The sequence below is a fragment of the Felis catus genome, chromosome A3, assembly GCF_018350175.1.
Source record: "Felis catus isolate Fca126 chromosome A3, F.catus_Fca126_mat1.0, whole genome shotgun sequence".
Classification (NCBI taxonomy): Eukaryota; Metazoa; Chordata; class Mammalia; order Carnivora; family Felidae; genus Felis; species Felis catus.
Genome location: NC_058370.1, coordinates 119,575,045 through 119,590,178, shown reverse-complemented (window position 1 = coordinate 119,590,178; position 15,134 = coordinate 119,575,045). Strand labels below are relative to the sequence as shown.

At 39.2% G+C, this 15,134-nt stretch overlaps 1 protein-coding gene across 1 annotated transcript in view; it reads left to right on the top strand.

Annotated features, from left to right (window-relative positions):
* Positions 1 to 11,764, top strand: part of RAB10 (RAB10, member RAS oncogene family) — a 77,631-nt gene extending 65,867 nt beyond the window's left edge. The window contains exons 4-6 of the mRNA XM_003984422.6: positions 3,440 to 3,529; positions 4,026 to 4,127; positions 9,156 to 11,764. Coding sequence (XP_003984471.1) covers positions 3,440 to 3,529; positions 4,026 to 4,127; positions 9,156 to 9,239 — 276 coding nt within the window. The 3' untranslated portion in view covers positions 9,240 to 11,764. The remainder of the gene's footprint in view (positions 1 to 3,439; positions 3,530 to 4,025; positions 4,128 to 9,155) is intronic.
* The last annotated feature ends 3,370 nt before the right edge of the window (positions 11,765 to 15,134 follow it).

Sequence of the window (15,134 nt, the reverse complement as noted above, 5' to 3'; positions counted from 1 at the left end):
TTTCCGCTCAGGTCATGATCTCTCAGTTCTTGAGATTGAGCCCTGTGTTGGGCTCTGCACTGACAGCACAGAGCCTGCTTGGGATTCTCTGTCTCCTTCTTTCTCTGCCCCTCCATTGCTCATTCTCTCTCTCAAAATAAATATACATTTTTGTTTTTAAAGGAGTTCTTATCTCAAAGAAGAATGGTGCTGCCTAATTTTCACTTTTTTGTAGAAATTAAAGCTTTAACTAAATGAAAAGAAGCTGAACTGATCCAACAACATTTTTATTTTTTTAAGGAAACTTAAAAAAAATTTTTTTTTTAATGTTTATTTTTGTGTGAGAGAGAAAGAGATACATAGCATGAGCAGGGGAGGGGCAGAGAGAGAGAGGTAAACACAGAATCTGAAGTAGGTTCCAAGCTCTGAGCTGTCAGCCTGGAGCTGGATGTGGGGCTCGAACTCATGAGCGGTGAGATCATGACCTACGCCCAAGTCAGACGCTCAATCAACTGAGCCATGCAGGCATCCCGATCCAACAACATTTTCTAAAGGATTATATATCATGATCAAGAGGAATTTACTTAGGAATGCAAAGGTGGTTTAATATAAGAAATCAATCAGTATAGGGGCACCTGGGTGGCTCAGTTGGTTTAAGCATCTGATTTTGTCTCAGGTCATGATCTCACAGTTTGGTTTCTGAGTTCAAGCCTCTTGTTGATCTCTGCACTTACAGTGCGGAGTCTGCTTGAGATTTTCTCTCTTTCTCCCCCCCCCCCCCCCCACTCTCTCTCTCAAAATAAAATAAACTTAAAAAAGAAACCAATCAGTGTAATATACCATATTGATAGGAGGCAAAGAACCAGCACCCTTTCATGATAAAAGCACTCCACAAACTAGAAATAGGAGAGAACCTCCTTAGCTTAATAAAAGATGTCTGTGGGGTGCCTGGGTGGCTCAGTTGGTTAGGCGACCGACTTTGGCTCAGGTCATGATCTCAACAGTTCGTGGGTTTGAGCCCTGCGTGGGGCTCTGTGCTGACAGCTGAGACCTTGGAGCATGCTTCGGATTCTGTGTCTCCCCCTCTCTCTGCCCCTCCCCAGCTCACACTGTGTGTCTCTCTGTCTCTCAATAATAAATAAATTAACAAAAATGATTAATAAAAAAAGATGTTTGTGAAAATCCCACAGCCAACATCATACCTGCCCCCTGCAACTAAGAAAATGAGAAGTATGCCACCTGTAATTCTTAATTGTAGTGGAGGTTCTAGCCAGGGCAATTAGGCAGAGGAAAAAAAGGGGGCTCCCAGATTGGGAAGTAAAACTATATTTGTAAATAATGAGATTTTGTATATAGACAATCCTAAGGAGTCCATACACATACACCAAAAAATAAAACCGTTAGAACCAATAAACACACTCAGTAAGCTTGGAGGAAATAAGATCAGTATACAAAAATCAGTTGTATTTCTATACACGAGCAGTGAAAAATCCAGAAGTTTAATTAAGGATATAATTGCATTTACGGTAGCATCAAAAAGAAGAAAAACAATAAATTAAAAAAACAAAAGAGGAAAACTAGTTATGAAAAATGTAACCAGACATGTACAAGACTTAAATACTGAAAAAATGTTATAAGAAATTAAAGAAGATCTGAGTAATTGGAAACATACTTCGTGTTTATGAATTGGAAGATAAAATTCATATGGAAATGGAAGGGACCCAGAATAGCCAAACCCTCTTGATATAAGGAATGACATTTATGCTGAGACCTGAAGAAATGAGTACAAGTGACCCAGAAAAGAATGGGGCTAGTCAAAAAGAATGTGATGGGTTCGAATTTAAGACCAATCAAATCTCAAATTACTCCGTTATCTAGAAAACCTGTACCTTGGCTGCAGAGACATTCAGGGAAAGAAAGGTGTGTTGGGCCAAAGATAGATGATTTGCAAATACTTTTGGTATTCCGGGGGTTGGTTGCCTTTTCACTCTGGTAGTGACCTTTGACACACACAAGTTTTTAATTTTGATGAAATATTAATTTGCCTATTTTTTCCTTTGTTGTCTATACTTTTGGTGTCGTATCCCAAGAAACCATTAACAAATCCAGGGTCATAAAACTTGTTCCCCTGTATTTTCTTTTATGAGTTTTACAGTTTTAGGTCTTATATTTAGGCCTTTGATCCACTTTGAATTTAGTTTTGTATATGGTGTAAGTTGCGGGTCCCAACTTCGTTCTTTTGCTTATTGATATTTGGTATGCCCAACACTATTTGTTGAAAAGACTTCTTTCCCCCATTGAATGGGCTTGGTACTCTTGTCAGAGCACTTGTCAGATGCATGCAAGGGGTTATTTCTTGGCTCTGGATTCTGTTTTATTTGCGTATGTTTTTTTATGCCAGTGGCACACACTGTTTTGATTATTGTAGCTTTGTAATAAGTTTTGAAAGCAGGAAGTAAGTATGAATCTTCCAACTTTGTACTTTTTCAAGATCATTTTTGGCTGTTTAGGGTCCCTTAAGATTACATATGAATTTTAGGGATGGGTTTTTCTATTTGTGCAAAAGATGTTACTAGGATTTCAGTGCTCTAGCAGTATAGCTTTTTTTTTTTTAATGTTTATTTTGAGAGAGAGAGCATGCGCAAGTAGGGGAGGGGCAAAGAGGGAGAGAGCATATCCCAAGCAGGCACTGTGCTGTCAGCACAGAGCCTAGAGCGGGGCTCAATCTCTCAGACCGTGGTGAGATCATGACTTGAGCTGAAGTCAAGAGTGACTGAGCCTCCCAGGCACCCTAGCAGTATAGCTTTTTGAGATTTTAAGGGCTCTATAGAATTTATAATTAAGGCTTCTACAGGGTAATACATATTCTCCAAAATCATCATCCTTCTTGGATTTAGATTATGCATAAGAGATTCCAGTTTCAGGTCTTTTGCCTAAATCTTCTCTTTTGGTGAGAATATATTAGAAACTATACAGCCTCTTATTGGGGGAAAATAATATTTGACAGCAATACTAGGGATTGTGTTTCTTTTTCTTTTTTTTTTTTTTTTTAATTTTTTTTTTTTTCAACATTTATTTATTTTTGGGACAGAGAGAGACAGAGCATGAACGGGGGAGGGGCAGAGAGAGAGAGGGAGACACAGAATCGGAAACAGGCTCCAGGCTCTGAGCCATCAGCCCAGAGCCCGACGCGGGGCTCGAACTCACGGACCGCGAGATCGTGACCTGGCTGAAGTCGGACGCTTAACCGACTGCGCCACCCAGGCGCCCCTGTGTTTCTTTTTCTAAGTAATTTATGAATTTGTGTAGGCCTTAGCATGGGGATGATTTCAGGACGATTGCTTTAAAACTTTCAGATTATAAAAATGACACTGAAAATTGAGAAAAATAAAGTCATTTTTAGAGAATATTAAGCTATAATTGGTGGTAGTGTGTAAATTTAAAATTTTTTCCATTGTAGCATGCCAATGAAGATGTGGAAAGAATGTTACTAGGAAACAAATGTGATATGGATGATAAAAGAGTTGTACCTAAAGGAAAAGGAGAACAGGTAAAAAGCTCTGAATGAAACTAATAATGCTTTCTTTGTAAAGATGGTATTGCTTTAGATTGGCTGGTAATGGAGGATGCTGAGCTATTCACAATGTTTTATAAATGCTGTGGGAAACAATAGTTTATCCTTTGAGTGAATTTTTTCAGTGCATGTCCAACACGTATGGGAGAATCAAACCTGTGGTGGTAGTATTGTTAACCTTATTTAAATTACAAAGAGGTTCTCAATTTTTTAACTTCAGACTTTAAGTACCTCACTTAGGCTATCTGAAGTAAACTCCTGAAGTGAGAAGAGGATTCTTTTAGTATTTTTGTTTACTTATTTATTTTTGAAAGAACTTGACCGTTTGAATCTTGACCCATCGAAATAACTTTGTTTTATATAACCTAGTAGAGACTGCCACCTTTAGAATAATATTTTTTCCTCCAGGATACTAACGTCCTCAGCACCCTATGCTTGATAATTTTATGGTGACCTTTTGCTTCTGTTTTAGATTGCAAGGGAGCATGGTATTAGATTTTTTGAGACTAGTGCAAAAGCAAATATAAACATCGAAAAGGCTTTTCTCACATTAGCTGAAGATATCCTTCGAAAGGTAAGATCGTATTTTTACTTTTTAATTCTAAGGTGCCAGTGTCACAATTGAGCATTTAGTCTTTTTTGAAGTACTAGATTAACATACAGAAATTAGATTTGGGTGGTATTGTTCGTAACTGTTTACCTGTCACCAACATCTAACCCTCCAAAGTGAAGTAGGACCTGGGGAGAACAGAGAGCCACTAGAAATCTGTGGCTTCTGGTCAGTGGTAACACTGTTCTGAACTCCCACACTGACTCTCAGGTCCCTAATTTCATGCTAGTTTTTTCAACTTTTTGTCCGGTCCATGGTGTTGTGGCTCTTTTGTTTACTTTTGGACTCATTTCTCTTAATACATTCTTTGCATTTCCATAGGTAATTTCTTAAAATTTAAGCTCATGGTGATTTGTACAGAATCATTTTTTTTCTATATAGTCATTTCTCAGATGTGCCAGTAAAGGGCACATATCTGTTATATACTGAATAAATACAGCAAATCCATCTCTGTATTTCTTTTAGCCAATCATTTCAATCTGTGATGTGTTAAAAATGATAAAATGTAATCTCAGGGAATTAACTTTGCCTCAAGATTAGTTTCTGGGTTTAATTTGTGAAACTCACCACTACAAGTAACTTGTAGCAAAATTGGGAAATCTGATTTTCATATTTTTCCTCAGATGGTTAGATACAATACACAGATTTGGTTATGAATCCTGAGTTCTCTATTCACTCTATAGTACATTTAAATGCACATAAAAACAGAACAAATCTGTTTTTACACAAATCCTATAGGAGAAGCAAGCATTGTATAGGAGAAAATTTAATTGCTCTGGTAACTTTTCTATTTTTATAATTGAAATAATATTTTTTTTCAAAAAACCAATCCCGGAATTTATCATTTATGTATATATAATTTACGCGTGTGTATATATATACATACATAGATATAAAACATAAGGTGTAATAGAAATGGTATCTCAAATACAAATCTAGTGAAATTTCAGAGAAATCAAACAACTTACTTTTGTATATAGCAGAATGTAGTTGTCAACTATAATTGTGTGTTCAAACTGGAAAAAAGTCATCAGTTATTGCTATTCAGAGTGACTGTAAAACAAACTAACAAAAATGAAGTTAAGGATATAATTCCATTTACATAGCATCAAAAAGAAGAAAAACAAACAGTAAATTTAAAAAATAAGAAAAACCAGTTATGAAAGTAAAATACTAGGTGGACAAGGAAAAATGTTTGTACTTTTTAATTTAAAGTTTATTTATTTTGAGAAGGACAAAGCACAGGCGCTGAAGGGGCGGAAAGGGTGGGGGAGGGAGAATCCCAGGCAGGCTCCACAGTGTCAGCACAGAGACCAGTGCAGGGCTCAAACTCATAAACTGGGAGATCCTTATCTGAGCCGAAACCCGGAGTCAGACAGTTAACTAACCAATGGAACCACCCAGGCACCCCAAAATGTTTGCATTTTTAGTTACATGAAGGGAATAACAGGGATAGAAAAATATATTTTTTTAATTTTTTTAAATACTTATTTTTGAGAGAGAGAGAGCATGCGACCATATGTGAGCATGCGCGAGCAGAGGAGGGGCAGAGAGAGAGGGAGACACAAAATCCAAAGCAGGCTCCAGGCTCTGAGCTGTCAGCACAGAGCCCGACGCAGAGCTCGAACTTGTGAACTGCGAGATCATGAAGATGGACTGAGCTGCCTAGGTGCCCCACAAAATACTTTTTAAGTTAGTGATAATATACTTTGTATTTCAGAGCCTTGTGGGTCACAGTGAAAAATTATTCCAGTACCCATAAGATTTACCATAACACTTGTTAATATTCTTTTGTGTTCTTTCTCTTTCTGGATTTTTTAGTTTTCTCCATGGTTTCTGATTTCTTTCTGTCCATACTGTAGCCCTCAACTTCTCACTAATCTTGGCATTTTTTAAAAATGCTTATATAATCATATAATCTGTTTCCCTATGAAATAGGTTTTCCTTGTTCTCATATTAAAGGCTCAAAAGTATGGATACACCAATACAGAAAGATCTCAGTCTGGAGTCTTCCCCATGTAGGCAGGCCCAAATGTGAGGTTGCATTTTTTTTCTATGCACATACATAATGCTTTTCATTGTGGTCAGGTTATGAGTTAAAACATCAAACATGAACTTGTTTTACATTGGAATATGGGAAACAGGAGTGATGCTTGAGAGAGAGACAGAGAGAGAGCAAGCAGGGTAGGGGCAGAAAGAGAGAATCCCAAGCAGGCTCCACACTGTCACCATGGAGCCTGATGTGGGGCTTGAACCCACACGAAATCATGACCTGAGCTGAAGTCGGACACTCAACTGGCTGAGCCACCCAGGTGCTCCAAGAAAAATTAACTTCAGAGTGAAAGCAATTTAAACCATTTTTTAACTTAATTATTAGACTAGGTAATTCATTCTCATGGTTCAAACATTTAAAATAAAGAGAGTGAAAGTGCAGAGAAGTTTCCCACTGCATTCCCCCAACTCCTCATTTCTCCCCCACAGGTAACCAGTTTAACTAACCTCTTAGTTATTAATATAGGTGTTAATATGAATATATTTTTATTCCCACTCTTTGGGTAAGGCAGCGTGTACACTGTTTGGCACTTTAAATGTATACGTAAAGTCCACTTTTTAAATAATTGAATGCTACTCCCTTGAGTTGATTTGTCATAATTAAACAGGTTTTCTCAAGGACATTTGAGTGATTTTCAACCTTATGATCTCATAAATTGTATTGCAGTGAATAATCCTGTATTTAAATCATTTTGTAAGTACATGATTATGTGCAAATATATGAAGGACAGATACCTGGAAGTGGCCAAAGAGAAAATATACGTGTTTTTTAATAATTGTGATACATGGCGCCACATGCTGTCCTGAGGGTTGTACCCATTAACGTTCCTGCTAGCAGTGTATGGGGACATCTGTTTACTCACACTCTGACCACATAGTGGGTTGTAAGACCTTCAGATCTTCCCCAACCTGACAGGTTTAAAAACAAGAAACAAAGGTGGATTTAATTTGCAGCTCTCTTGAGTAAGGTGAGCATTTTTAAAGATCTGTTTAACAATCACTTTTGTATTTCCTTTTCTGTAAACTTCTTTTATTCTTTCCCTCACTTTTTAAATGTAGTTATTGGCCTTTCTCTTATTCTTGGCTGGGAACAGCTTGGAGTTGTACTTAATAAACTTGATTAATACTTTTGGCTCTAAAATGTTTTGCTCTGCATAGAATAATTCCCTTTTTTAGGGAGTCTCTTTCAAGGCTCTAAGTTAAATTGTGAAGGGATGGACTGTGAATGAAGTGCTAAGTGAATAGGTATAGTGACCTCCCTGCTTACAAGCACCCATGTTTGTTTGTTTTTAAGCACCCGTGTACTTTTAACTGACCCACACCTGGAAGTTACCAGAGAAAGAGTATTTCCTGTGCAATCATATTCTTCTGCTATGGGCGAGGTGCTGACTGGCCTCTTTCTCTTCTGTTCATTTTTCTCAAGATCTGCAATAGGAATAAAGTTAGTTCAGGAAAACTCACAAAGGTTTTTTAAATGCAAAGCTTGTAGCTATAATGTACAATGAGGAGAAGAATCCCATAAAGCAGTGAGAATAGGTAGGTGACCTCGAAGTGCAAGTTGAAATTTCACCTCAGTATTAGTTAAGCAGGTTTCTCTTGGGCTACATGCCTTTAAAATATTTTGTTTCCCCCCCGGGTTACCTTAACTTTATATTGTTTCTAGGAGAGAATATATTCCCAGTTACACCCTAGCTTTTAAATTTTCACTCATGATGAACTACTGTTAACACACAAAACAATCTGAATACATTTCCCAGACTGATACTGAGTAAAGGGAGTCATGCATAAAAGAATACATAAAACATGGTTCCGTGTATATGAAGGTCAAGAACAGAAAAAAACCTAATCTCTGGTGACAGAAATGAGAGTACTGGTTACCTTTAGTAGGGTAGTACTGGCTAGAAAGGGATATAAGGGAGCCTTCTGGGAGTATTACATTCTAGATTTTGATCTGATAGTTTCACATTATATACTAAGCACAGTTAAGATTTGGTGGCTCAGTCGGTTAAGCATCTGACTGCGACTAGGTAATGATTTTGTGGTTCGTGAGTTCGAGCCCTGTGTCAGGCTCTGTGCTGACAGCTCAGAGCCTGGAGCCTGCTTCAGATTCTGTGTCTCCCTTTCTTTCTGCCCCTCCCCTGCTCGTGTTCTGTCTCTATCAAAAGTAAACATTAAAAAAACAAAAAAAATTGTATACTTTACTAAATACAAGCTGTTGCTAAAAAATGTTCCTTTCATACATACAGTGTACGCTGTCCATTGAGAAGATGATATTCTTATGATTTTAAAAGTACTATTTAGGATATTGGGGAAATACAGGAGTATTCATAGAAGAAAATAAAATCACTCAACCCCACTACCTAAGGGTTACTGCTGTTGACATTTGATGTCTCTCCTTTTGACTTTTTTCTGTGTCCATCTTTAACATGAATTCTACAACTTTGTGTTCTGCCCCCCCCATTTCCTTCCACTTAATGTTAGCATATCGTTGTTGAGACTGCCTTTTTAAAGGTATGGTAAAGTATCACAAGCTTCAGTCTCAAAAGGCAAGTTAACTAGACAGAAAAGGGCTGGTTCACTTCTCTGAGGTTAGACTCGACCCAGCATTGGTTTTATACATTTGCCTGATAATGCTTTTTAAGTCCTAAACACTCAGGGGTCAGGGCTAAGAAAAACCTCTGTGCAAACAGCAGAAAGGATATTGGAAGCTTTATTAAAAGGATGCCAGGAGGCCTCTAGACATTGACAGCTTGGAGTGAGCAGGCAAAATGTAGATCAGAAACAAAGCTGCCAAATGTTTACTTTTTGCGTGGGAGAGAACACCTATCTTATGTGACCGTAATTATGTTTTGTTACATTTATGAGAATATTTGTGTTGAATCTTGATTTTTTCATAGCAGTGTTTATTCATGGGTTACTTTCCTTGTGTGTGTGTTCCAGACCCCTGTAAAAGAGCCCAACAGTGAGAATGTAGATATCAGCAGTGGAGGAGGCGTGACAGGCTGGAAGAGCAAATGTTGCTGAACATCCTCCTGTTCCGTCAGTTGCCATCCACCACCCTGTTGGCTCCTCTTGCTGCAAAATAAACCACTCTGTCCATTTTTAACTCGAAACAGATACTTTTGTTCCTCATCTTAATTATCCAATCCACCTATTTTATTTGTTCTTTCATCTGTGACTGCTTGCTGACTTTATAATTTTCTTCCAAAAAAAAATGTATAGAAAAATCATGTCTGTGACTTCATTTTTAAATGTACTTGCTCAGCTCACCACTGCATTTCAGTTGTATTATAGTCCAGTTCTTCTTATCAACATTAAAACCTATAGCAATCATTTCAACTCTATTCTGCAAATTGTATAAGAATAAAAGTTAGAATTAACAATTTTATTTTGTACAACAGTGGAATTTTCTGTCATGGATAATGTGCTTGAGTCCCTATAATCTATAGACATGTGATAGCAAAAGAAACAAAAGCCAGGAAAACACTCATTTTCGCCTTGAATATGTAAATGGGATTAATTTTGTCCTGTGCCTTATGTGGAAAGGAACCGCTTTGGTTTTTCTTTTGTTTTGTTTTTTGTTTTGTTTTGTTTTGTTTTGTTTTGTTTTGTTTTGTTTTGGTGGAAGCATGTGCAGGAGACATACATATCATCCAAACATAAACCATTCAAATGTTTGTGGTTTGCTTGGCTATAATTTTCAAAGTAGTTAACTGAGGACAAAGGGTAATGCAGAAATGATAGCTTTGGTTTGCTGAGTCTTAATTTCAAGTGGCCTTGATACTTCAAACTGTTCCTGCCACCAGTTCTTCTGTTTGGCCACTTTCTCCTCGCTGTCTTCCTGCATGCTGCTTTATTTGCTCCCCCGCCCCCCACCACCACCCAATGGTATGAGTTATTTAAAAATGAAAGGGGCAAACTAGTAGGTTTTTCAAGTTTAACATAAAGTACTGATTTAACTTGCTAAGTAAACTGAAAGAGAAATTCTAACTGCCTACTACTATCTAATGTCTTTCCCTCATTTTCTCTTTCCCCTAAAACTTCTGCCCCAGGTTCCTTCATCAGCTCTTTTACTTCATGCTCCTCTTCCCTCTCTGTTCCCTTTCTATCCATTGAGTTTATGAAATGGAAGAGTTAATTGCATGCACTAGTGTTTGGAGGGTGTTGTGGTTTGTCTTTCTAATTAGGTGTATAGCCTATTCACTTTCCTAGAATAAATCTCTTAACCTAAATTTGAAGAGTCTCCATTTTGGCAACTCCTCTAGCAGTTTGGTAGCCCAGTAAAAGTTATGTTTTTTGTTTTGTTTTTTTTTTGTTTGTTTGTTTGGTTGGTTTTCTTTTTTTTTTAAGGTGGGAAGGAGGAGTGAGATTTATTAACATGTTTGCCAAATATACTGAGATTTGGCCTTTGAAGAACACTTTTTCAGTGTTAAGTTGTCTTTACCTTAAGATTAGAAGTACTTTAGAGTATTATTAATTTTAAGTCCTATCTTCACATCCCTTTGGAAAACTTGTATTACCGTGGATTTGGGAAAAGGACAACAAAAGGCTTTTCATGTACAGATCAGATCTCCGGCTATCTCTAACCCTGTCCTTTTTCACTTCATTTTTCTAGTTTCGCTTCATTGCTTATCATCAGGATAGGGTAAGTTAAGTTTGCTACGCTGCTAGCATCCTAAGATGATACCTTTGTTGAAATAATTGTGAATAGCATGATTCATTTCTAGCAGAGGCTGAGTTTAGGACAGCAGCTTCCATTGAAAAGTCTTTCTGTGTCGTGGGTAGCATTTTAATGCCCTCTTGGCTCACATCACCAACATAGGGACGTATCTGCTCTGAACATCCATGAATTTTTCAGATAGTGCCCTAAAAACAATTTTATATGCCTCACTGGTGGTTGTTCTTAGGTTTTTTCCTTCACTTGACTTTATCATTGTTTACTAGTAAAAGCAGCATTGCCAAATAATCCCTAATTTTCCACTAAAAATAATAATGAAATGAGGTTAAGCTTCTCGAAAAGTTATAGGTTAAACCTACTATCGTTAGATTAATTTTAATGTATGTGTTGCTTTCCTTTATCTGGAATGTGGCAATAGCTTTTTTATTTTTTAACCCTCTTTAATCCTGATTCAATTCAGTGACTTAAGGTTTGAGAGCTAAACACTGGGATTTTTGGGTAACAGACTGACAGTTTTGTTGTTTGCATAATTATAATCGGCATTGTACATAGAAAGGATATGGCTACCTTTTGTTAAATCTGCACTTTCTAAATATCAAAAAAAAAAAAGGGAAATGGAGTATAAATCAATTTTTGTATAACCTGTTTGAAACATGAGTTTTATTTGCTTAATATTAGGGCTTTGCCCCTTTTTCTGTAAGTCTCTTGGGATCCTGTGTAGAAGCTGTTCTCATTAAACACCAAACAGTTAAGTCCATTCTCTGGTACTAGCTACAAATTCGGTTTCATATTCTACTTAACAATTTAAATAAACTGAAATATTTCTAGATGGTCTACTTCTGTTCATATAAAAACAAAACTTGATTTCCAACTGTGTGGCTTGGTTTTCATTTATTTATGGAGTTGGAGGATTACTTCTGAAAACAATGCAAAATAGCAAACTGAGTATCAGAGGGGCAGAAAGTTCAAGAACTACCTTTGGTAAGAAACTGCTTAAGAAATGGAGCTCTCTGGGGCACTAAAGCAGCATCGTCCTGGTGTCCAAAGAGACGCCACGGTCATAGGGTCATGGTCCCTCTGCGGCTGACAGCGCTGGACTCTGCCGAAGGCCAGCTGCCACGGAACGCAGCAGACTCCCCGGGGGCACCACGGTGGGCTCCCGCGCTGGAGGGCCGAGCACTTGCGGCAGTGACCATCCTCTTGTCCGAAAAAAAGTATTTCCTTTTTTGTGAACCATCAGCAACAGCTTTGTTTTATAGAGAGAAAACGCTTGATCCCGTATTAGGGTGTTATTAGTAGAGATAAATGTTGACGAGATGATCTCTGCTGGCAGGGTAATGAGTAGTTTTCTCCTACTGCGATGTTGATAGGAGCCCCCGAGCCCCCAGGAGTGTTTTTAATGCTTCCCCATTCACTCCAACTGTCTCTGTTTTGTACCTCTAGGATGAGGCCCACGATTCTCTTTTTGATATTGGTATGGGAAGATAGAACACGGTCTCTGCCCTTAAGTGTATGATTTTGTTTAGAAAGCAAAAGCAGTAATGAGGTAAGCAGACGTAAGAGCCAACTAGGGGCGCCTGGCTGGCTCAGTCGGTGGAGCATGCAGCTCTTGATCTCGGGGGAGTCATGAGTTGAAGCCCCACATTGGATGTAGAGCTTACCCAATTAGATGTGATTCAGGTTTTAAGTGCTGTATTGTATTTAAAACTTAAAAAAAATTTTTTATTTACTATTTTTGAGAGAGAGAGAGCAAAGCAGGGAAGAAGGGTCAGAGAGAGAGGGAGAAACAGAATCGGCAGCAGGCTCCAGGCTCTGAGCTCTCAGGACAGAACCCGACGCGGGGCTCGAACCCACAGACCGTGAGATCATGACCTGAGCTGTAGTCGGCCGCCCAGCCGACTGAGCCACCCAGGCGCCCCAAGTGCTGTATTAATATTTAAGAGCAAGTTCAGTTGGTGGATAATAGTTGGGGTGGCTTTTCAGGGAGTAGGGACATGAATTGGTTCTTAAATAAGTGAGTTGTTTAAGGGGGAGGGGAAGGAGGGTCCACAAGTAAATTTGTAACAGGCTTTGCTTGCGTGAGAAACCAGAAGCCCAACCGGTCGATGATTGTTAGTGGGGAATCCTGGTAAGCTCTCAGAAGTGGCAAGAGAGAAGTGTGTCTGAGGAAAACAAGTCTGGAGGTGTTGGGAACGGGAAAAAGCAGGAGGGTCCTAGAGATTGATCACCTAGGAAGTTAGGTGAATTGAGATTTGAATAGGACCAGGCTAAAATGATGGCAGAGGGCAATGCAGGGTTTTCAGTTCCAGTAGATGAAAGGGAAAGAATATTTCTTGCCTACCAAGGAGCCTGATAGATACTGTGACGTGGTTCTACATTCTTTGGGTTATGTCCACAACTACCTGGTGAAATGGTATCCATTTTACAAAATAAAACATCTCAGATTAAGTCTTACGGTTGCACATCCAGTTGGTGCTGGAGTTGGGTTTGGAAAACAAGCGTGATGCCAGTGCTCCTTCTTTTCATCTTCAGTTTACCAGTTTCTCAGGATAAGAGTCTTAGGGTTTGGTTATAGTGATTATAATGGGGGTGATCAACACGTGCCAGAGCCCACAGAAAGAGTGCTGGAGTGTAGTCTTAACCTAGTTTTTAAAAAAACAATTTTATTTACTTAATCTCTACACCCAACACGGGGCTTGAACTCACAGCCCTGGGATTAGGAGACGCGTGCTCTTCTGACAGCCAGCCGGGTGCCCCAGGTCTTACCGAGCTAATGTTAACCATTGAGCCTAACCTTGACACTTTTCTAACAGAGTAAAGTCCTTGTTAGTTTAAACCTATATTCCCCCTTGCCACCCGACCAATTTTATGTTTCCTCCTCCTTCCAGACGTAACTTTAGCCTGAAGGTCAACAATAAGGCAGTTGCTTTTCACATGTCTCTTAATTGGCTTTCTAAGGGTAGACTTTGAGAGGGACCTGGGTTGCTTATGAATTGCTACCACAAGTAATGGTGAAATAAAATACAGGAGAAGGGAAGGAAGGTAGCTGGATATAGTTTTTGCCAAATTCTTAGGTGGATTTGAGATGGTTTGTAACAAATGACTAGTACGGTATAACTTCATATAAGATTAAGCCATACAAGCTTTTCTGGGACACTGAATTTAGGTCTGAGATTTCCAGCACGGAGGTAAAAAGGTGTGTAGTCTTGTTACATCTTAAAGAGAATGGTTGCTAAGGAAAAAATCTCTGGCACAAAATTCAGAAATTCCCGCCATTAAGGTTTAGTGGCCTACAAGTGAAAATGTCTCCAATGCAAGTTCCTAAAATGCATACATTTGCTTGTGTACTTCTACCCTTTTTGTGCATTTCCATACAACAGTAAATTGAAAACCAGTGGTGGCATTTGTAGCTTTCTGGTGATTTGACTTACTGTTTATTTAAAGGTTCTTCAAGAGAGGGTAATTCACGTTCTCATTTGATTCAGAAATGGGCTCAGCTCGTCTTTTGACTGAAGCTAGAGAGTAGTCAATCCAAGATTGCGCTCTCCCGTGACTGCTTGAAGTGCAGGGTCTTCGTGTTCGGTGAGAATGGTCCATTTACTTTCGACCAGATGTGCAGGTAGCAGAGTGGATATTGCTTTGAACACATGATCGGACTCCAAGGAGAGGCCCTCCACCCGTGCCTCTTCCGAAGTGCTTCAGGTATTCCGTTAAAGCCTCTTGAGTTTCACGAATTACAGAAACCACTTACAGAAACCACTTAGGTCTGGCAGATTTTGGAGGCGGATGCTGCAGCGAGCTGTGCCTGTGAGGTGAAGGCACTGACTTTCTCCCCGGCGAGCTGTGGGATGAGATCGAGCTCTGGAGTGACTGTAGGTCGCGGGGCTGCGGCTGGGCCCCTTTCTCTGTGGCGCCTCCCACGGGCCGCCGCGTGAACAGCCGAGCGAGGGCTGCGCCCTCCTCCCATTCCGCGTCATCAGCACAGCCCTCCCTCCCCGCTCCCTCCCTCCTCACATCCGCTCTCTCCTTCCTCGAACATCCTGCGTCAACACAGGCCACGCGCTCTGCTTTCTAACCGGCCCGATGAAGTATTTCCTAGGAAAGAAATGTTTGAAGAGAACTGTGTAAAGAATAAATTCCTAGGACAGGGATCACTTTTCTGCTTTCAGCACGAGATCCCTCGTGTGGGAGGTTACATTCCTATTTTTCTTATTAAATTTTTTTTTTTCAACATTTATTTA